The sequence below is a fragment of the Python bivittatus genome, unplaced genomic scaffold (assembly GCF_059951505.1).
Source record: "Python bivittatus isolate LINGU-HERP-01145 unplaced genomic scaffold, Pbiv_v1 ctg000020_np1212, whole genome shotgun sequence".
NCBI lineage: Eukaryota > Metazoa > Chordata > Lepidosauria > Squamata > Pythonidae > Python > Python bivittatus.
This window is the reverse complement of record NW_028277030.1, coordinates 43610894-43633173: the sequence shown is the minus strand read 5'-3', so window position 1 is coordinate 43633173 and position 22280 is coordinate 43610894. Positions and strand designations below refer to the sequence as shown.

Genomic DNA, 22280 nt, shown 5'->3' with positions numbered 1-22280 from the left:
CCACACAAAGCAGTGTGTTAACATGTCCATGTGTTAAATGCAAAAAAAAAGGTTACAAAAAGAGCCCCTCCAGCACAGACTTTTAAGAACTTCGCATTACACCATGATCCTCTTTAGTCTCTTAAGTCAAATTCAGTGATGTGCTCTTTTGTGGATACAAAAAATAACACAACTTATCCACTACCAAGGTTGTTATCAATATTTGTGTATTTATTAAATGATATACATTAATCAAAGTTCATGGACTTAAAATTATAAGCACCAGGAATACATATCACGGTTCAGTAGCTCGGGCTCAAAATGACCTATTTGTACCAGTTGCTTCAAACTTTCTTTGACCCAGCAGTTCCGTATCTGATAATGGCTCAGCAATCCTAGACGAATTGTCTGTCTGCTTTGCACTTCCATGGTTGGCTTTCACAAATCTGAGTAGATTACAAACAGCAGCTGGTGTAATCCCAGGGATGCGGCTGACAGCGCTGATCTAAAACCAGTGAGAAGGCAAAAGAGCTGGTTTTATATAAGGTAACTGCAGTGAGGCTATTATACACACAAAGATGGAAGACTACAGAAACACCCATAATGGCGGAATGAATCGTGAAGCTGGCGGAGTTTGCAGAAATGGCTAAATTGACTTGTTTGATTAAGGAGGGAACTACAATTACGTCTATAAAAGACTGGAAACCCTTTATGGTCTTTCTGCTGAAAATGAATAAGAATGAAGTGGTGATTTCTGGATTTACTGATTAAAAAGGCACTGTTTATAGGAAGAAGAGAACCAAGATATATAATTTGGGAGGGTGGAGATGATAACTATTATGTCTGTAACTGCTGCAAAGAAGATTGGAAGTTGCTTCTTTAGATACCTTTTCTTTTTTCTTTGTCTTTTGCTGCCCTCACTTTTTCTTTTATTCTTTTATATCTTTTTCTTTTTTCCATTTTTCCATTTAAATTTCTGTAGTTTTTAAATCTTGTGTAAAATTCTCTTTCAATAAAAATTATTAAAAAAAAGAGCTCATTTCCATGATCATCGCTTCCTAAAAATCATTCTATTGTACTGTTTTCCCAAGGTTCTCTCCTCTCCAGTGCTTTTTAATGAGTGGAGAAAGAAACTAGAAATAAGCTCTTTCAGCATATTAGGCATACGCTATCAATTAAAATGGCCGTCGCAAGGTTTAATTAATAAAGGTGACTTTTCACTCATTAAGCAACCTCTAAAAGCTTTCTTTTAAAAGCTCATTGGAAGGACTGATAATGAAGCTCAAGCTCAGATACTTTGGTCACCTAATGCGAAGAGAGGACTCCTTGGAAAAGACCCTGATGCTGGGAAAGATTGAAGGCAAAAGGAGAAGAGGACGGCAGAGGATGAGATGGTTAGATAGTATCACTGAAGCAATGAGCATGAAACTGAGCAAACTCAGGGAGGCAGTGAAGGACAGGAAGGCCTGGTGCAATATGGTTCATGGGGTCACAAAGAGTTGGACACGACTTAACGACTGAACAACAACAAAAAAGCTTTCTTAGATTTTCCAGGGTTCCTGGAGGGGATGCAGGCATTATGCTTTTCACTTCCTAAACACAACAGAAGGTATCTGATTACACGATACAGCTTCCAATGTTCCAACTCCTCAGTGTGGCTTCTATTTGCATTGTTCTGTGAAACTGATTCCATTTCTGCAGCCTATTAAACATGCACCTACATACAAATCACTATGTATTTATGTACTGATGTCCAATATGTTCTGATGTATATAAGTTCATATATCTAATGCGGTATCAATTATCGTATTTCTACTTAGTGTTTGCTCACTTGAATCAAGGATGTCCTATTTGTAGCTCAATGTCTTTGCCAGTATGAGACATTCCTTCATATGTGAAGGCTGGCGTCACATAACACACAGAACCATAGGAGGTAGCTTTGTATTCTGTATTGTGATGAGTGAACTCACCCATTACCCAACCAGCTTAGCAAGACTTGCAAACTGGATAATATGGCTTGCTGAAGAAGCCATGGTTAAATATTCTAGCTAAGCATTAAGAATGATAGATAGGGCACTGTGTACTTTTTTGTGTATATAAATATATACAGGGTGATAATAAGAAGTAGGCTGCCTCTCCAATGAAAGTTCAACAAGGCACTTATGAAAGAAAATAGGTAAAATCAGTGTAGAAAGACTAGGCCAAATAACTCACTTCTTTTTATTTTGTTCACTGCACAATTCTATGCATTTATACTTCGAAAGTAAATCCCACTAAATTCAGGGACATTCCCTCCTATTGAAATCAGAATTGCAAGTGAAACATTTCCTATGGTAACTTTTACTAAAGGGATTGCTAACAGAATCCTGCCTTCCTAAATGATTCCCCTACTCTTTCCACAGCTGATTCTTTCTTGGATTAGAAATGAACTTTCTTTAGCATCTTTTGCCGGGTTATCTTGAATGGCTGGCCAGGCTGAAGAATAATGCCAGTCAAAGCCCATGTTATTGTGGTGACTGAGGGGGCATACAAATAGAGAGATAGGCAGACAGATAAGCCTTCATGAGAGAAGTATTGCAATGGTTCCTCTATATACAACACCACATTTGGACATTTCTAGCTCTTCCAGGATACATGTAACAGTGACTGCTTACACAACATCCATTAAGCATTCTGCCCCCTCCAGTACTTTACCGTTGGGGGACGGTGGGCATCCAGTTTCTCTCGCACTTCCCTGGATAGAGAGGCATTGATGGTGAAATAGTCCAGATCCTCAGGTAAACAGAGAGCCTCATCTTGACGTACTTCCTCTATTTCCAGCTTTTGATTGACCACATGCAAACCATAAACAGCTTGTAGGAAAAACCAAGGGAGGAATAATAATAATAATAATAATAATAATAATAATAATAATAATAATAATAATTTGAAAAAAATGAAAGATAGAGAACAGAAAAAAAAAATCAACTGCATCCTCCAGCAATCGTTTAGGATTTTTGGTGCACTACTTAATGTGAATGGAGAATAAAATGCCTTATCACAAGCAATAACTTTGCAAGAAAAGCAATGTGGGTAGCTTGGCTTTTCTCAAAGCTGCAGGATAAGGTCTGGAAAGAACTCCATTATATTCAATTTGGCTTTTTCCTTAGTTCACACAATTAGATTAATTTCCTTCTGCACTGCAGAAGAGAAGGAAAGCAGACTTTCCCTTTATAGCAGCTATTTTCAGAGTGTCCTGAGATTGGCAAAAATGTACGTCCTGAGCTAATTCCCCGCAAAAGAAGTTCTACTGGCTATTATAACTATTTACCACACAATAAAATATTCTGTACCTTCTATTTTCAACTTCTCTGCCAGTGGTTTCCATTCAGCGAATTTTTTCATGGGCTCTGGGAGAGCTCTAGCTAACATCTCCATATTGACTTCTGGGTGCTGAAAGATGTCCAGAGCACTGAGCAAAAAACCAAACCATCCTGTTATTAGGCAGTGAAATAATCTCTAAGAGTGTCACAGGAAGGCAGGATTGATTGATTGATTGATTGATTTATACATGGACTTATCCCCGCCCATCTCCCCACAATGGGGGACTCTGGGTGGTTTACATCAAATTAAAACAAATAAATACATAATTAAAATTTATAAAAAGACAAACAGATCTACATAAATGGAAAGAAGAGAAAAAAATCCAAGAAGCCAATGGAAGCCACACTAGGCCTCTAGGGGGCTAGCCAACCCCATTTCTGACAACCTCCCTCCCTGCCCCAGGCCAGATGGCAGAGCCAGGTCTTCAAATCCCTCCGAAAGGCTGGGAGTGAGGGGGCCTGTCTCACCTCTGGGGGCAAGATATTCCAAAAGGCGGGGGCTACAGCAGAGAAGGCCCGCCTTCTGGACCCCACTAATTGGAGTTCTTTTGCCGAGGGGGTCCACAGCATGCCCTGTGGGATTGGGTGGGATGGGCTGAAATCGTGGGGGCGAGGCGGTCCCTCAGGTAGCCTGGCCCCATGCCAAGTAGGGCTTTAAAGGTGATAACCAACACCTTGAATTGGACCTGGAAGCAAACAGGTACCCAATGCAGCTCACAGAGCAAAGGTGTTATATGGGTCTGTCTTCGGACCCCAAAAATAGCTCACGTAGCTGCATTCTGGACCAGCTGAAGCTTCCGGATACTCTTCAAAGGTAGCCCCATGTAGAGCGCATTGCAGTAGTCTATCTGGGAGATAACAAGGGCATGAGTTCCGATCCAGGAAGGGGCGTAACTGGTGCACAACCCGAAGCTGTGGAAAAGCCCTCCTGGCCACGGCTGCCACCTGCTCTTTGAGCAGGAGCTGTGAGTCCAGGAGGACCCCCAAATTATGCCCTTAATTTAAAATATAACTTAAAAAAAACTTAGTTAATTTCTATTTCCACAGAATGTTGAATATTATAGGTCTAAAACATTTTTAAATCTGCTAACAAAGCTACAGATCAGAAGTTGGAAAAAAACCCCTATACATAGCAGTTTAGGAATAGCAGTTTATCAGAAATGAGCATATCATATTATACTAATGAAATCAGAGGGTAATTATATAAAGGAAAAGAATAGAGGTCCCCATAGGATCTGATACTTTTGTCAAAATGATGAAAGTAACATCGTCCCATTGCAGCGGAAACTCTGTCCCGGTTGTCATGCATGGGACATGACATGTGTACAAAAGGGGTGGAGCTTGTAGCACAATTCTATTTTCATCGTTTGTGTTTCCTTCCCTATGGAATTAAAGAACCCAGTGGAGAGTTTTCTTGGTTGCTCTCTTAAAACACAACATAAATGTTCACATAAGAAAATAACAACGTGGGATAGCAGAGCTTTGGCAATATAATGAAAGTAGACCTACAGGGGAAAAATGAGTTCTTATTTAGAAAACTGGGTATAATTAAGAATTCAATACTAAAACCACTTCAAATTAAAAATTGTATGTTTATTTTGACTAGATGAAGAATATTTTCTGGAATTAGGCAAAATCCAGTTTTACTCCATCTACATTTATGCAGGCAATAAATGCTTGATTATTTTAGTCATGATCTCAAATTGTGCCTTAATTCCACACTTTGCCTATATTTTTTCTAAAGGTATTGATTCCCAAAGTAAAATAGATACTTTGAAAAAGTGTACTCAAGAATTCCTTTGTTCTGTTTTGAAATTGTGATTAAAGAGTTGAATACATTCGTATCACAATAGATTACCCAATTTTTCCTATAAAGAAAAAAACCCTCTCACTATAGCTCCTACTTCATCAGCACAGATACTGATCCTACTGTCCTACTTAGGACCAGGTTACTTCCATATGTACCTACCTGGGTCTTAAGGTCTTCCAAAGAGGCCCTTCTCCAGATCCCCCCAGCAAAGGAGGTAAGGTGGGTTTCTATAAGGGTGGTACCCCATTTATAAAATGCCCTCCCCAGTGAGGCTCTGGCATCCACATAGGGATCATTTTGGCACCAGGTGAAGACCTGTATATTTTCTCAGCTTTCTAAATTGGCTTTTAACTGCATTTTAAATCATATTGTTTTAGAATTTGAATGATCATCTTGCTGCTGCCTAGTTTGTATGGTGTTTTTATTTTGCATTTCATTTGATTTTATTGTTAGGGGGTTTTATTCAAATTGCATCTTTTAGTGAGTTTTATTGTAAATGCTCAGAGACCTTTGGCTATGGGGTGGCTTATACTTTTAAACAAAGTAACAAACAAACAACATTCCACTCCTCATCCTATTTCCAAGATACAGGTGGACAGCTTTATGCACTCAAACACCTTCCTAAAATCCTTAAATGTATTAGATAGTTCCATTAAAAAGTGAGAAATGGAATGCAAGGATGATGGTTTTATGCTTCACTAAAGAAAAACACTAGAAAAACAAAGCAGTAGCCACAACCTGCGAGGGAAATTATGATGAGGACTGATTCTAGCCTCCGGAATGAGCTGCCTCCACTTCGTATAGCCAAATTGGACAGACTTCAGTGCTTCCATTCCTTCTTCCAGCATTGCTTTCATCAAAGAGGCTTGTTCATATCGCTTCTGTGACACACAACCAGCTTCATGATAGCCTTGAAATGTATACCAAAAAAAAAAGTGAGAAAGAATGGTACGTGGTGACAGACAGAAAAAAGAGTGTATCAAAACAGATGTTGGAGGAGTGACTACCTCGGAAGGTGAGCCTGCTATCAGCATTGTCTGGACGCAGGGACATCCGAAACTCTGCTCGACTGGTGAACATCCGGTATGGCTCTTTGGTGCCAAGAGTGGTGAGATCATCAATCAAAACCCCAATGTATCCCTCAGTGCGACTGATGATAAAAGGAGGCTTCCCTTGGATTCGCAAGCCAGCATTGATTCCAGCAACAACACCCTGTCAGAAGATAATGGATGAATAGGAGTTATAAGGAAAATAGGACTGGAGGACCAATATCATTGGTCTGTTTGATACGTGCAACTGCTCACGGTTTTGGACTCAAGCTACTTTAGTTCTAGAGCAGTAGTAAGCATCCAATGAGTCACATATTGCTCTCCAGTGCCCTATTTGGACCCCCAGTATCACAAGGTCATACCACAGAAGTTTGGCAGCATATGACTAAACTGTGACAAAATTTTCCCTCAGTTTTTCAAAAAAGAAGGGTGAGAATGGGAGTGAGAGGCCTGTGGGAGGCAAATCACTTCCGTTCTTATCTTTAATGCCCGGTCCCTGGGAAACAAAGAAGAAATAGTCTGAAAATGTTTAGATCTGTCTGGTCACATCTCCACATTAATGGTGTAGAGGGACAGCAGATCAGGAGGCTGAGTTGAAACCCCTAGTCCTTTACAAATTGCCCACCTCCTAGAGAAAATCAACCTGAGAGACCTAAGAAAGTTGGGACAGAAGAACCATGGGCCAAGGATTCCAGCAGAAGAAAAACTGAAAAGCTTAAGAGAGTAAGAACAAGGAAGTTTCTAGAGTAGGAAGAATAATACCTGAAGGCGGACCTCAGAAAGGAAAGCTGGTGCAGATGACCAAAAGCTGTGTAGATAATGCCATCAGGGAGCAGCAGCTCATTTTCACTTTGTCACCAATTAAGTTGCTTTCTAAATGCTAGATGATCCAAAACATTAACTAATGAAGCCAGCCAAATGGGGAAAGGGTGTATTTGCAGGGCTAGCTATTAACTTCTGGATAAATAACCTTGCTTGAAAACCCCTTAATGCATCAGATTGTTATGCAATCAAAATAATTATTTGGCACTTACCCAGTGAGAGCCCTGTTCTCTTGTGTAACCTTTCCTTTACAAAGAGCCTAGAATCAAGCATCCTTTTATTCAGAAAAGTATGGATCATCCTCCTTCTCTTTTCATTATCTAGGCCAGACATCATTTTTCCATGGCCATTATTAATGCTGGATCTCAGGACCTTACTTCCCCCTCTTTCTCTATCTCAGTGTTGGGTTCAACACTTCTCAAAGTTTTTTTTTTCTTTTCCCTAAAGATCTTGGCAAAGATTCCTACTATATCCTCTTTTTCTGGATTTTTTTCTGCTTCCCTAGAGTGATCCAGCTTTGGGTTAGATGTCTGATGATCTCCATACCTCTTGTCATCTGCCGCAGCAAAGTCTTCTATGGTTCCTGCTTAATAATTTTCATTCCTGCTTCTTCCAAGGATCTCTGACTCCCTCTCTCTATGACATTTCATACAGGTCATAAAGGAAGGACAGGTTTCTTTCTCCATTCTTTGATTTCAGATACTTCCCCTTAGAATTTCCCTTTTCTTTTACCAATAAATTCTCAGCTTTCCAAAACAATTTAAAAAAGGTCTCTGGTTTCATCTCTTATTACCCCCTCAAGGGCACTCTGCTACTTAACCCAAATATTCCTGTGTTAAGCATGATTCCTTCTGCGTATTTTGATAATCCAAGTGATTTGACGGACTGCCTCCAGAACCCACGATTTCCTCTAGGACAAGAGTAAATTCCCTCACTGCTTGCATTCCAAAAGTGTGTGAAAAAGTCATTGTCATGTGTTCCAAGCAAGCCCTGACAAGAATGAGGAACAGCATTTTAATCTGAACTATCAGAATGAACTAGTAAAATGTCTCGTGGCCAAATGTCACTGATGAAATTGGTATCACAGATGGGGTTCTGAATCCTGCTCCACTTCCAGTGTGCTTTTCTCAAGCCACTCACCTGGGCTGCAGCTTCCTCATAGCCGGTTGTGCCATTGATCTGTCCTGCAAAGAAGAGCCGCTGCACCAGACGAGATTCAAGGGAGGCGCTCAGCTGACGTGGGTCCAGATAATCATACTGAACTCCATAGCCTGGTATGGGTAAAATGGATAAAATAGCTGTTGTGAACAATGTCTGTCATGCACACATGTAAACCATAACTCTAAAAATGTGTGCTGTTAGGTATTTCTGCAGGTGCTGAACAAAGTGCTAGTGTACAGATTAGTTAGTGAACCATTTCTCTGAAAGCAGAAAGAGATGCCTCCGCACTGAACAGACAAAATCCCTATATGAATAGGAGGATATAGGAAATAACATGATCTTCCAAATGATAAACTGCTTGCACAAAAACCTGACCTTCTTCCGACTTCTCACCTGGTTGTACCACCTTAGCATGTTCCAAGCCTCTGATAAGAGTGATGATTTTTTCCTGGATCTCAGGAGGCAAGGTCATGGACAGTCCCTGTGGGTACGTGACATCAGAATCCAGACCCTCGGGCTCCAGCCAGACCTGATGCTGGCGATTCGGAAAACGTAGAACTTTAGACTCAAGGGAGGGGCAGTATCTAAACACAGGATAGTCAGCTAAATCAGGATGTTGACACTGTCAGAAGTCTGTCTGCCTATCTGTCTGTCTATCTGCCACCCAACTCCCAATGACTCTGGGTGGCTCACAAGTAAAAACATTTTTAAGAAATACAATAAGAAACAAAAAATAAAGAATAAAAGATAACAAAGATATCAGAAACCAGATGGGAACAGAAAAAAGAAACAACTCCATGCAATCCAAGGGGGCTTCACTCACCCACATGAAAGGCCTGGGAGGGACTACTAAGAGTCCTGCACACCTTGTCTTTGTGGTGAATTCCTCAGCTTTTATTGCTACATAACACTGAAAGCCTTGTGAGCAGAACTCTGAGTCTGTTTGAAAGCTGCCATCAAAGTTTTAATGTTTAAATTGAAGTTTAATGTGATCGTAGAAAAAACAGATTAAATTCAAGAGGATTTAATCGTATTTTTAATATGATTAGTATTTTAAAACTGTACAATTAAAGGTATACTAAATTAAATTATAGTTGTTTTGGGATCACCTACTTTTTGGAATGCAGTTCCTAGCATTCTGCTCAAAAGCCTTCAGCTAAAAAAAGAAAGCAGAGCAGAGCAGAGCAGAGCAGAGCAAAGCCAATAGAAATCATGGCTCAATATGGTGCAGTTGCATTTGTGCCTCTCCTTCTCTCTTGACCTTGCAGCTATTTTTCTTCCTTTTGGCCTCCTGGGTTGACATTTAGATTGTAAGCTCCTCAGCATTTACGTTTATCTCTAATTTTATTTGGGGGCTTATTATACTCTGTCAAGTACCACACATATTTGTGGTAATACTGGGAATCAGTAATATGGCACCTATGATATCACTAGATGGCATCCAATATAGATAGATAGATATGAAAATGGCTGATTAAAAAAATATTCAGGCATATAGATCATTTTAATCATGAACACGGTAAGTCTAAGCGATTTACATTGCCCGTTTTAGTAAAAATGTTAAAATAATAACAGAAAACAATAGCAATTCCCAGATTGCACCAAGACCAACAAACCAAGATTCATACCAATTTGAGAGAAACTGTGAAATCAAGCAAGATCTTTGTTCACAAAGGGTATCACATGATATTCTGACCATTGCTCATTTTTAAAAATAAAATTTTATAACATTTAAATATTTAAAAACTACTTTTGGTGTCTACAGCATTATACAAAATCACACAACAGTGCTTGACACTTGGAAAAGTTGCTGAGCCTAGCACTTCACACTAAGAAATATAATAAAGAGAGATTCACCGGGGTCCTTTTATTGTTTCTTTGATGTGATTGCTCAGGTGAAGATTTTCATGGATGATCTGCTCTACTTCAGGGCTGGTGTGAGTCAAATAACAGGACAACTGGTCCTCTGGCTGTAAAAAAATTGTCAGGATTTGGTGAATAGATTAGATAAATTTTATACATGCCAAATTGTATATTGGGTCTATTTTTGATTCTACCTACTGGGAAGAAAACAAAGCCTAATTAGAACTTCTAAGCCAGCTAATGTGAGATGTTGCTGGTCACTAGGTTAATCAAAGGTCATTCAGGAAGCTGAGCATCCAGATCTTCTTAATGGTGACCCCCGTTTTTAAAATTATTCTTTGCTTTCTCAATAAACAGTCAGTTGAATACAATTATGACAAAACAGGATCTCCTGGATAAAGATTCTCCCTCCTTCTGTGCTCCACAAATCTGCCCTGAAAAGTTGAGGGATTTATGGAATAGATGTAGAGAATGTACAGGAGGGAAGAAAGCAGTGGAAAGTCTTGTTGTATGAACTGAGAAAGCCTTTGTGCAATATGCTTTTATAAATACTTTAGTATTAAACACTAATCCTAAATATTATAATGTTAAATAGCATATAGAAGTATATAAAATGTTTAAGAAAGGAATAAGGATGAAGACATGGGGTGTAAGAATCAAAGGGCAGCTATTTAGGGCAGCTATTTATTAGAAAAATGTCCAGCAGAGAAGGGGGGAAATGGCTTTTAAAAGCTATCCTTAGTCTTCTTACTGAAAATTTAGAAATAAATATTGTAAACCAGAATTACACAACCTGAGGTCCTAAAGCAACAGGCCATTCCCAAGGATTGAGGTGCAACTCCCAAAGACCCCTCAATTTCCATTAAACATACTTGATTGTAATTAAATATACAGTATTTTAATGTAATTAATTCAAATTTAGTTTTTGCTAGCTCTATCCACCAGTTTTTAGAAGGTGACTTGAGAATACCACTTAAAGACCTAGTGAAACATGGCCCCCCACAGTTGGGCATCTTTTGTACGCATAAGCAACAGACTGTCCCAACATCAGTTTCCAGAAACTGCTTCCAGTTTTCCAGAAACTGCTTACATGAATCTTAGCAACTCCTAACACAGAAAGAGAGAAATTTCATCTTTAGGTCCCTTCCTCCCACATACAGGAGCATGCAGGAATGGAAGAGAACTATCACCCGTATAATCTGCTTCGAGGTGTCCTCTGAGAACACTGAATGCTGCACTGGATGGACTTTGGCCCTGATTTAGGAAGGCTCTTTTTATGGAACCCCATATTCATTTGGACCACTCCCATATGAAAACAGCCATTTCAAAAGATTCTCCTCGTGGGCTGAAAAAACCAGGACTATATGAATACACATGCACTCCCCTGGATATTCAGGCCCACCTTAATCCACACAGCTTCACTGAGGAAGCTGAATGGTGCAGGAGGGTCATCTGCCACCTGTTTCTGCAGATGAGTGAAATCAATGGAGTTTTTCAGCAATCGTGGTGGAGTTCCAGTCTTGAGCCTTCCCATGGTAAATCCAAGCTTCTCCAGAGTCTGGGCCAGGCCAATGGAGGGCTGGTCTCCCATTCGCCCTGCAGGATGCATTTCCAGTCCAATTAGAATCATCCCTCTCAGAAATGTCCCTGTAGTCAGAATGACACTCCCAGAATGTACTTTCATTCCGTCTTCTGAGGATGGAAAACAAAATAAAACAGACAATGTATCATACTAGCTTTTGCCCTCATAGTAGAAAATTGTATTTATCTACTGTTTTCCAGTCTAGCAGGTTTATGTCAACAGAGGTAGTTACAATATTAGAAAAGAGAAATAATTTTATTTTTTTCAGATTAACATCATTTAAAACTCTAAAGCAGCTTCCTTCAACTTGGTAACTTCCAGGCATAGCTGAGAATTTCAAGAGTTACAGTTCTAACACATCTGAAGGATATTAATTTGGGGGAAGCTACCCCATACGATGCTGCTATTTAAAGTCAACATCTTACACTATATTCTCATCTACCACAGAAGTGTATGTGTAAATTCTGCCCTATCTGAAAATAAAACATCTGTATTTAGTCTGATCCTTTATGGATATCAAAGAGTCACACACTTAACTAAATAACAAAGCCCAAAATAAAACAGTCTACTGTCCTGAGACAGTATTTTTTGAGGTCAACCTAAGACATATTACTGCCTAAGAGGATGGAGAAGATGGTGTCCCTCCACTTTATGTATAAAACACAACCAGACTGGCAGTTGAAACTCACTTCCATTTTGGCAGTAGGACATCCTGCCCCTAACACTGGGGATGCAAAAGGCAAGTAGCATACCTGGTTCTGTCAACTCAGCACTCCTCAGTTATCTGTTGCCTGAGCCAACTCTAAAAATTTGGCACTCTTATAAGATTCTTTGGAATCCAACACAATCCTAACCTAAAAAAATCCTATCTCCAGGTCACGGTGCATCTTGACAATTATTTTGAAGCTATCCATTATGTATGGTGCAGCCATATATATACCCATATACATACACACACAGAGCACACTAAGCCATAAACCACTGTGTACAAGCTCCAATGCCTTGATTTACAAAATGAAACCATTTCCACTTTGTCTTAATGCGATAATATGAGACATTTATATTCCTCCTTCTCAGGATGTATCTGAATGCCCTGCTTTATCACAAACAGGCACCTGGAACTCACCATTTTCTGGTTAAAATTGACTTTCTGAAAATGGAATCAATTTTGAAGACATGGCAGAGGACTCACACAGTTGAGTGCCTATCTATCTCTCATGAACAGATTTATAGTAAATATGGAAAATAAACCTAACTCAATAAGCATTCTGGATTTACAAGGCAGCTGCAGTTCTTCTCTCATTTGAGGCAAAACTAGCATCTGGGTTGCTACAGAACAATGAAACTCCTGATGGCTTTTCAACCTGAAAACTGACCGTGTGACTCCTTCCTCAGAATGGATATGCACCTTTCTCAACAATCTAAACAATGGGCAAACATGTAGGTATTAATTCCCATAATCTATTTGTGTGAATAGTCAGTCTGCTTTCCAAGCACTGCAGCTTCCTTGCCATCCTCTCTTGTCACACAACCTCAGACACACCCCATATACATTTTCTCTCCAACATGGGCTTCTGCACATCAGCAAAAGGCAGATTCACTCCAACCCCTCCAGGAGGCAGCAGCTCTGCTCTTTTGGGACACTGCAGGTGGAACTCCAGAAGAAAAGGTGGAAGAAAGTCTGCGGTACTGGGGGAGAGAGACAATGAACTATAAGTGTACTCTAACAATCTCTGATAAAAGCGGAACTTCTAGATAACAAGTCTAGGTACTCCTTGCTTAATGACTGCCCTGTTTAGCAACTGTTCAAAGTTAGGACGGCACTGAAAAAGTAGCTTTACGACTGGTCCTCACACTTATGACTGTCACAGCATCCCCATGGTCACATGATCAACATTCAGGTGCTTTGCAACCAGCGGGTGTTTACAACTGTCACAGCATCCTGCAGTCACATGATCGTCATTTGCATGCTTCATAGCCGGCTTCTGACAAGTAGAGTCAATAGAGAAGCTGGTAGTAAAATTGCAAGTCACGGTCATGTGATGTCTCACTTAACAACCACGCTGCTTAGCAACAGAGTTGCTGGTCCCAATTGTGGTCGTTAAGTGAGGACTACCTGTAAATCAAAAAAGGAAATTTGATTCAAGGCTGGAATAGGAAAAAAATTAAATAAATGTCTTGTTACTAAGTTTAGTTATTATAAGAACTGAACTGTTTGATCTTCATTTTATGTGTATTGCAATCATTTTTGTGTCTTTGCATACTTTAAGGATATTTCTGTCAATCTGAACCAAATCTCCAGGGAAGCTGTCTTAATACTTGAAAAGAAAAACAGCTTACCCTTATTGGCATCATGTGATTTGCCAGAATCCCTATATTTACGTCAGGCCCAGCCTAAGAACAATGGTGAAACAGTCCAGTTAAGTTCCTTTATTTGCTTATACCTTATAGACAGAATCTTGCCAGACTAAATCTATACTACTGCAACAAGTGAATATACCCCGGGAGATTCTAGGGAGTGGCTATCCTGAACCTATTTCATTTCCTACGCTCCTCCTCAGGACTATGTTGTCTTTTGCCTCCTTTCCCTTCCTGGAATACACCCCTCCTTCCTGATAGCCTTGATCTCTCACATCACCCTCCTCTTCCATTCCATCACAATTTACTTTCATATATTTTGTTGAATTTTTTTTTTTTGGTTCCATTCATTGGTATCCCCAGATTGGAATAGCTCTGTAATCTATTTTTGGCAGCACTGATCCCCTGCATTCTACTATTTAAAATTCAAGAGAGTTTTCTACTCTCTTTCTTAGTAATGAAGTTATCTTTTTTTTTATGAAGTTTAATTTTATCTATATCCTTCAGCACTGATTTATTTCCAGGGCAGGGGAAGGGCTGAGACCATTAGTCTCATGTCTCAATGCTATTATAGCCAGAAGGTAGCACTGCAGCAATTATTTTTCACTGTTGCCTGGTAACGGCCAGGAAGTTAGACTAGGTGAGGTCCTCCCTAGCAGATAAGTGATGACAGAAAGAACTACTAAACTGCTACTCTAAGGGGTAGGAGGCTGCATCAAGGTGTGGAGAACCAGAGGGTTTCTGAGCAAAAAGGTTTACGATATCTTAAAGCTTCCTCACTCACATTGGATTAACTCAGAAATAAGCCAAACTACTTTCTACAAAATTAACTGTGCTAATTTCCAAACCAAATCCCATCTCCCGCCTGCTCCGATGTGGATAAATTGTTCTAATGCAAATGAATGGAGACAGATTTTCTTATAGACTGCTTTACAAAGTAGCACCCGGAAAAACTAACATTGGGGAAAAGAAGTCCCAGTCATGAGAACCTTTTGCACAAATCACCACCAGCAGCAACTAGGCTTCTCCGGTCCCTTGAAACAGTTTTCCAAAGAAATGATTCTCAGTGCAGATGGATGGACTCTATTGATTCAGGAAGTAGCACTTTCTTCTAATACTGACCCAGAATGACTCCACTGACGCAGGATTTGCCAGGATGATTTGGCTCTGGTACTGTCAGCAGCAGATCTTCCACTGATGCTTCACAAATGGTCAGGAGTGGGGTTTGCATAATTTCTTTCTACCAGGGAAAAAAAAGAATTGAACACACTTACTTAGGCAAGACCTCCTGTGGAATGGAAAGCAAACAAAAACCTTCCAATTATTAGCATGGAACCTTTCTTCCTCCTCAAGGATATCTCTTTAAATGCAAGCTGTTGGGTAAACTTTCAGATCCCAAATCTACCTTGCTGATGATAAATAAAACTTAATATCTAGAATACATTTATTGCACTTAGGAATTTCCTACACTACATGACTTTATTAAAATGTAAGGCAACGGATAAGCAAAATAAAAGTTTTTGTTACTTTATTTATTGCACTTCCCTAAAGTTTTACAATTTCACTATTTACAGTGAACCAGCAACATTTAATAAAGCTGTGCAAACCATGCAAAAGGGTGCTTCATGAAACAAGTAAAGCTTTCCTCTGAACTTGCAGCTGGGAGTGACAACGTTCAGTATGCTTTGGTAGCGATCGTGGCAGAACTATTTTCTGTGTGTATACATGCATGCTCGGAAAATTGAGAAGCAATTTGACAGCAGCCACATCAAGTGTTTGGGAGACACATCAGCCTTGGCACCTTAAGCAATAGATTCAGACAGATGCTTTGTTCACTTTGCAAAGTGTTCTGCTAAATGATTTGCACAGTGTAGTATTGAGATGACAAATTATAAAGAAAATGTATACTATACAAATGGAGCCTTGAACAAAATGTCCCTTTTTCTATTTTTTTCCCTTAACAATCAATCAGCATTCCTGGGCTGTTAAGCATACTCAGTCCTGAATTTTTTTTTCCCGAAGGAGGTCTTTTCAAACTTTTAACTCTCCCAAGCATTCGGAGATCTATCTTTTGTGTGCTGTTTGGGTTCCATAAAGATTGACATCTGAGGGCTATATATTATAACAATATTCTTTTTCCTTCTAAGTCCTCTCATATGTGCTGTTAAAGAAAAAAACCAGGATGGGCCACAGCTATGAATTAAAGGTAGCCTTCTCAATCAGTGGAATAATCTTGTTGACAGAAGAGAGACTACTGATTCACCCTCACAAATCCCTTGTGGCCTCCAGAGAGATCAGAACCCTCTGGAAGAGTGGAGAAGGTTCTTAAGGCTGCAAAGGGAGAGGGGAATTGGTGAAAATCTCCCCAATTTCTGGGTGAAAGTATTTGCCAGAAATTGACCCCAAGGAATGCTCCTACTGGTAGAAAAAAAGCTGGATGTAATGCATCATCAATAAAAAGTCACTTAAAAATAACTTTTTTTCTTTAGCTGTCTGTATAGTGGCCTTTCCTTTATTCTCTTTCTGTTTAGTTGTACACAGTTTAGTTAAATATCACACCCAATCCATTTGGGTGTGATATTTATGTAAAATTATATGGTTTTATGTTCATATTGTATATTTATTTATTGACTTTATAATTAGGTTTTTAGTTAGGATTTTTAATTGCTCTGTTTGTTATATCATGACTCCCTTTGGACACAGTCCAATGGAAAAGCAGTATCCATACGAATCACACATTCATCAATTAATGTTGATGAACAGGTCAATTTTGCTGGAAAGTTGCAGTGTTTCCATCTGAAAATCAGGATGTTATTAGTCCTAGTACCTTTTAACCATTCAAGTTACACTGTTCTCCACCCTTCCTTGATTTGAAAGAAACTGGGACCAGCATTACATTGACTTTTCTCATTGCACATCCCTATCTATCTCTACTGCCATGATTCCCAGTCACTAAGGCCACCTACTCCCCCCAATGTAATGGGTGACAAAAGCTAACTACACATATTGATCCAGATGTGTTGGGATGGCAACTCCTAGAATTTCCCTACCAGCAAAACAAAATGCTACTATAACCGGAATTCAGGGACATGAGGTCTCAACATTCCTGAGGTTGTGGAAGGCTGCCAAAGGCAATAGTAATTGTCCACCCCATCCACCCCCCCGGTCAGATGAGTCTTTTCTTTTTGAAGTTCATTTTTAATGTTATATTAGTCTCGTTTTTAGAAATAATAAACCATAAATGTATTAAACAAATGCCCTATGCAAACAGCTGGAGAATTACCCTATAATACTAAAATAAAATACACCAAAACAGATGAAACTCTATTGTTCAGTATAACAGACATCTGAATTGATCTAGACACAATTGTTGGTTTTTCTTACCAAAATTGTACAAAAAAGGACAGAAACCACATCAGAATCTTTTTTTTTTTTTACACAGCACTTTCCAAACTCTCCCACTGAAAGCCGACACAATCTTCACAATAGTTCATTTCACAGAATGATGAACGAGTTTAATTTAATTCAATAAACTTTAATTTATTAGATTTGTTATGGCCACCCACTCCAGAAGACTCTGGGTGGCTTACAAAATCCAAAAAAACCCCAGTTAAAACCCAAATTAACAGGCAGCCCTAAAACAACTAGAATAAACAATCCAAATATGTCAGGGGGCCCACAAATACATAACAAACACATTAACCCGGGGCCTGGAAACTTAAAATGCTCTTAAAACAAAGGTACTTCTTGGAAGATCTTTGTATTTTATCTTCTAGAGTACCTTCTAGAGCAAAATGGAGCTCTCCCATGCATTGGATCATGTTGGCATATGTTGTAGTCCAACAGGCCTTGAGTTGAATATGCTGGGGAAAGAAAAGAGAAGCATCTATTTCCTACAATTAAAGCAGGCCATGGTCTTTCAAATGCTGCTGAACTGCACCATTCTTCCCCACTGGTCATGCACGCTAAGGCTGTTGGGAGTTGTAGCAACATCTGGAGAACCACAGGTTCCCCACCCCTCATTTAACATATTTGAGAAATTACTACTTCGAATGACTGTCACTTATAGATGTGAAAATGGAATCATATATTATTTGGAAATAGAAATACTTTTGTTTCGATAAATAATTCTGAACTGCATATATCAAGAGATGCATTCCTTATGGAAATGTACCTTTGGAACATTTCACTCTGAAATCAACAACTAAAAGGATTGCCTAGCCTGTTCAGAGAGATCCGAGGCAACCAAAACAGGACTGGCTGAGACCAACCTGGGAATGGCAGCTGATTGGTAATAATCTTTGATCTGTGATCTTGTATGAATTATTTGCATTATACTACTTTCATCATTATAAATAAAATGTAAGACGGCTTCCCAACAGTCATATACATTTTGCAAGATGGGGAAAAGGTAAAATGTTTTTATAAGGTATATGTTTCAAAAATATGAAGAGATGTTTTTCCTATGTATCACAACATGGATTTCTCCCATTAAGGCCTTTGCATTTGAAGCCTTTATATATTACTTCAGGATCCTGTAAGAGGCAATATGTATATTTTTAAAAATAAATGAGATGCTTGCATCTGCAGAGTCGCGACTGCACATTTTCAGAAATGTCTCAGAATTAATAGTATAAGAAAGCACTGTTGTTTTTTTATACTTGGAATCCACATTGAATTCATGCATCCTTTGTTTATATGTTTAGCAGTTGCTTTTTTCATCTGACACCCAGTAAATCCAACTGGGTATTGGGCTTTCTTCCAGGAAATAAGATGGCAGCCTAAGATACCTATTTTTGTACTTTGCTCTTTGCCATCTCACCTGCATGTTCTCTTTGTAGAGCTTTCGGTCAATCTGTGCCCGGAAACCCCAAACTGCCGGTCCTTTTCTCTTGTTTAGCACTTTGTAATGCACTCCGGACAGATCGCAGATTCGACCGCAGAGCCCATCCAGTGCATCCACTTCTCTTACGAGATGTCCTTTCCCAATTCCACCAAAGGATGGGTTGCATGACATTTGTCCTGCACCAAATACAAGGTTCAAAGCTTTTTATATAAAGGTTTACGTATCATACAAAGACACACATATAGAAAGAGGTGTAAGGGCTGATAGGCAAGAAAAACAGACACTTTCTATGGGTTGGAAATAGTAATTCCCTAGTAATTTAGTAGTAGTAAGAAGTTACTAACTTGAGGTATTTATTATTATTAATGTAGTATGGCTGGAATACAGCAAAAAGGTTAATGATTCCATGCAACTGCAGCTGTGCTATGGAGACCATGATGAAGCTTTTACTACAACATTCTACATCATAGGGCAACTGGGAGAATGCCACCATATTCTACATTAAAAAAAAAGGTTAGCAAATGCTATTGGAAAGTAAAACACATAGGTGTGTTCACATAGCATGCTTATCCATGATTAAATGGTTAACTGGACCATGGTTTATTCAATCCAACTGCTTGGCTTTGCCCAATACAACAAATCATAAACTAGCCATACTGGATGGGTTTGGACTACATAGTAGCCTAACATGTGGTTGACGAGCTTACATTCAAATGCATCCATTGGCTATATTCATGCTACTTAAATTCCAGTTGACTAAACTCAATTGCTCCATACATAGAACATGCTACAGGTAGTCCTCAAGTTATGACTGCAATTGGGATTGCTGTCACTAAACGATGTGGTCATAAAGCACAATGTCACGTGACTGCATCACTCAGCAATGGCAATCCAAGCAGTCCCAGTTGTTGTGGTAACCCAAGACATGCGGTTGGTCAAGCGGGAAGCAGAGGGAGTGCGGCGTGAGCTCAGTAAGGCCAGGGAGGCCGAGGAAAGAGGGCAGAGAGGTGCACATGCATGAGTGAGCGCAGGAAGGTCAAGGAAAGAGGGTGTAGGTTTGGTGTATACATGTGTGCGATCACAGGGAGGATGAGGAAAGAGGGTGTAAGGTGGATGTATGTGCGATTGCAGGGAGGAGAAAAGAGGGTGCGGGGTATGTGCATGCATGTGTGTGATTGCAGGGGGGCCAAGGAAAGAGGGCACAGGGTTGTGCGAGTGAAGTGGGAAGGAGGGCATGTGTGTGAGTGAAAAAGGGCCAGGGGGAGGGAGACTTACCCCAGCAACTTGCAACCTTCCTTGCCGGCTTCCCATTGACTTTACTTGAGGGAAGCCGGCAGGGAAGGTTGCAAATGATGATCATGTAATTGTGGGGCACTTGGCAACCCAAGTGCGAATGGGTTGCCAAGTACCCAGTTACGATCACATGACTGTGGGGGTGCTGGGACGGTTGCAACTTGGAGGACTGGTCGGAAGTCTCCTTTTGCAGCACCACTGTAACTACAAACGGTCGCTGAATGATTGTAACTCGAGGACTAACTTGTAGCATGTTCTGTGTACAGAGCAACTGAGTTTATTCAACTGGAATTTAAGTAGCATGAATATAGCAAATGATTGTATTTGAACGTAAGCTAGTCAACCACGTTAGGCTACTATGTAGTCCAAACCCATCCAGAATGGCTAGTTTATGATTTGTTGTATTGGGCAAATTCTCCCAATTACCCAAGCTTACACAACATGCTAAGATAATGGCTGAGTTCTCACAAAATACCAAATCACAAACTATTAAACTCCACTTCAGCCTAGCATTGTGTGAGCCCAGCCATTGTGGTACTTTTTCACTCACCTGAATTCTTCCCTATAAATCCTTTCATGAATATAGAGAATCTTTTTTTCTAGGAGTAACTGCTTTGCTGGCCAACATGCCATCTTACTTATTTCTGGTTTGGTTTTTAGGGCGTAGCTAGCTATTGATAATTATCCTGTCACATTGGAATACTGAAGAGGGTTTTTTTTTAAAGATTTTTAAAATTATTTTTATAAATATAGTATAGTCAACCCAAGGTGGCAAACATATCTAATATTCCTTCCTTCTATTTTCCCCATAACAACAACCCTGTGAGGTGGTTAGGCTGCGAGAGTGACTGGCCCCAAGTCACTCAGCCAGCTTTTATGCCTTTTATGCGTAGAATTCAGTCTCCTGCTTTCTAGGCCAACAGCTTAACCACCACACCAAACTGACTCTCATACAAACAAACGCTTGCCCCCTACAAGCCTTGAACCTCACTTTTCAAATAAAACTCCGGTAATCCACAGTAATTTAAGACGCAATAAAAGGTAGCCAATAAAACACCACAATGTTTTCTTTCTTTCTCTGTGGGTATTTATTCTATAAGAATTGTACACCTGGCGGGTTGGAAGGAAAAAGCATCCCACGGTGTTATCTGGAAATACTTCATCGTCCTCCCTAGCGGGAATTTTGGCAATGCATCATTCATGTTCTACGTGCACTTTTATTAGCTCTGATCTAGCAATAGTAAAACGGCTCGCTTTACCTATGGAGTCTATTTTATGCGTGATGAGCAAAGTATGGGCTCCCACCCGGGCAGCCGCCGCAGCGGCCTCCACGCCAGCGTGGCCTCCACCGATGACAATGACATCATACTTCGAAGTGCCGAACTCCGGATCCGCCGCGGTCCCATTATTCCGCGCACGCTGCAACCTTGCCCTGACGACCGCGGGTGCCGCGAGGCTGCGCCAGCCACGACCGAAGGGCAACATCCGAGAGGAGAACGGTGAATAAATCACCGAGCCCCCTGATCAACCCTGAAAGAAATTTGGAGCGAAGTTGAGAGCCCGGGAATGCCAGCAGCGTCTTACTCATTGGACGTCGCCATCTTTCCTGTGACGTCGGTGGTTGGTAGGCACCTATGGATTATACGTATTAGGCCTGGGAAATCCTGCGCATGCGCAGTCGCGAGTGGGCGTGACAAACTACTCTGACGTTCCGAATTGACCTTCTTCGCGGGGAGCCGAGCGGTTGCAGGAAAATTGCGTGGTTGCGCATCACGACCCGCGCCACAATTCTCTGATCTGTGACATTAAGAGGATTTGTATCGTCCCTTTTCGAGACTATCCCGTTCATTCCCCCGGCTGGGTTTATAAATAAGGACAAGAGAGGAATTGTTTTGTAGTGTTTCTTTCCCTAAAGGGGACTCTTTTTATATGACAACAATTTCAAATCAATAGGGCTTATTACTCACATGCCCAGTCGTGACCAGTTGTTAAGTAGCAGACTTAATATTTAGAGCATCTGTTCCCAAGCTATTCAAGAACAGCAGCAAAAACAAGCCAAAAAAAGCCAAAACCAACCAGCAGCATCCGGAACCATCTGTAAAAATTAGTCATGCTCGGGCTTACAATATACGGTAATGAGATCAGAAAAGAAAAG

At 40.1% G+C, this 22280-nt stretch overlaps 1 protein-coding gene across 1 annotated transcript; it reads right to left on the bottom strand.

Annotated features, from left to right (window-relative positions):
* Window positions 1–188: 188 nt before the first annotated feature.
* Window positions 189–21763, bottom strand: MTO1 (mitochondrial tRNA translation optimization 1). Its single transcript, XM_007431107.4, has 12 exons — window positions 21385–21763; window positions 18809–19008; window positions 15109–15226; window positions 11449–11738; window positions 10041–10153; window positions 8577–8767; window positions 8163–8293; window positions 6159–6363; window positions 5890–6061; window positions 3312–3430; window positions 2674–2831; window positions 189–484 (listed from the first exon to the last, which is right to left on the bottom strand). The coding sequence occupies exons 1-12, from the start codon at window positions 21608–21610 to the stop codon at window positions 296–298; spliced, it is 2112 nt and encodes a 703-aa protein (XP_007431169.1). The 5' UTR covers window positions 21611–21763; the 3' UTR covers window positions 189–295.
* Between the last annotated feature and the right edge of the window lie 517 nt (window positions 21764–22280).

Bases quoted from the DNA above. Each gene is read 5' to 3' on its own strand.
- MTO1 (XM_007431107.4), bottom strand. From the start codon at position 21,610: ATGTTGCCCTTCGGTCGTGGCTGGCGCAGCCTCGCGGCACCCGCGGTC. The intron at 8,294-8,576 runs GTGAGAAGTCGG...TACCCATACCAG, and splicing joins TGCTAAGGTGGTACAACCAG to GCTATGGAGTTCAGTATGAT. The intron at 3,431-5,889 runs GTTGTGGCTACT...TTTTTTGCTCAG, and splicing joins CATCATAATTTCCCTCGCAG to TGCTCTGGACATCTTTCAGC.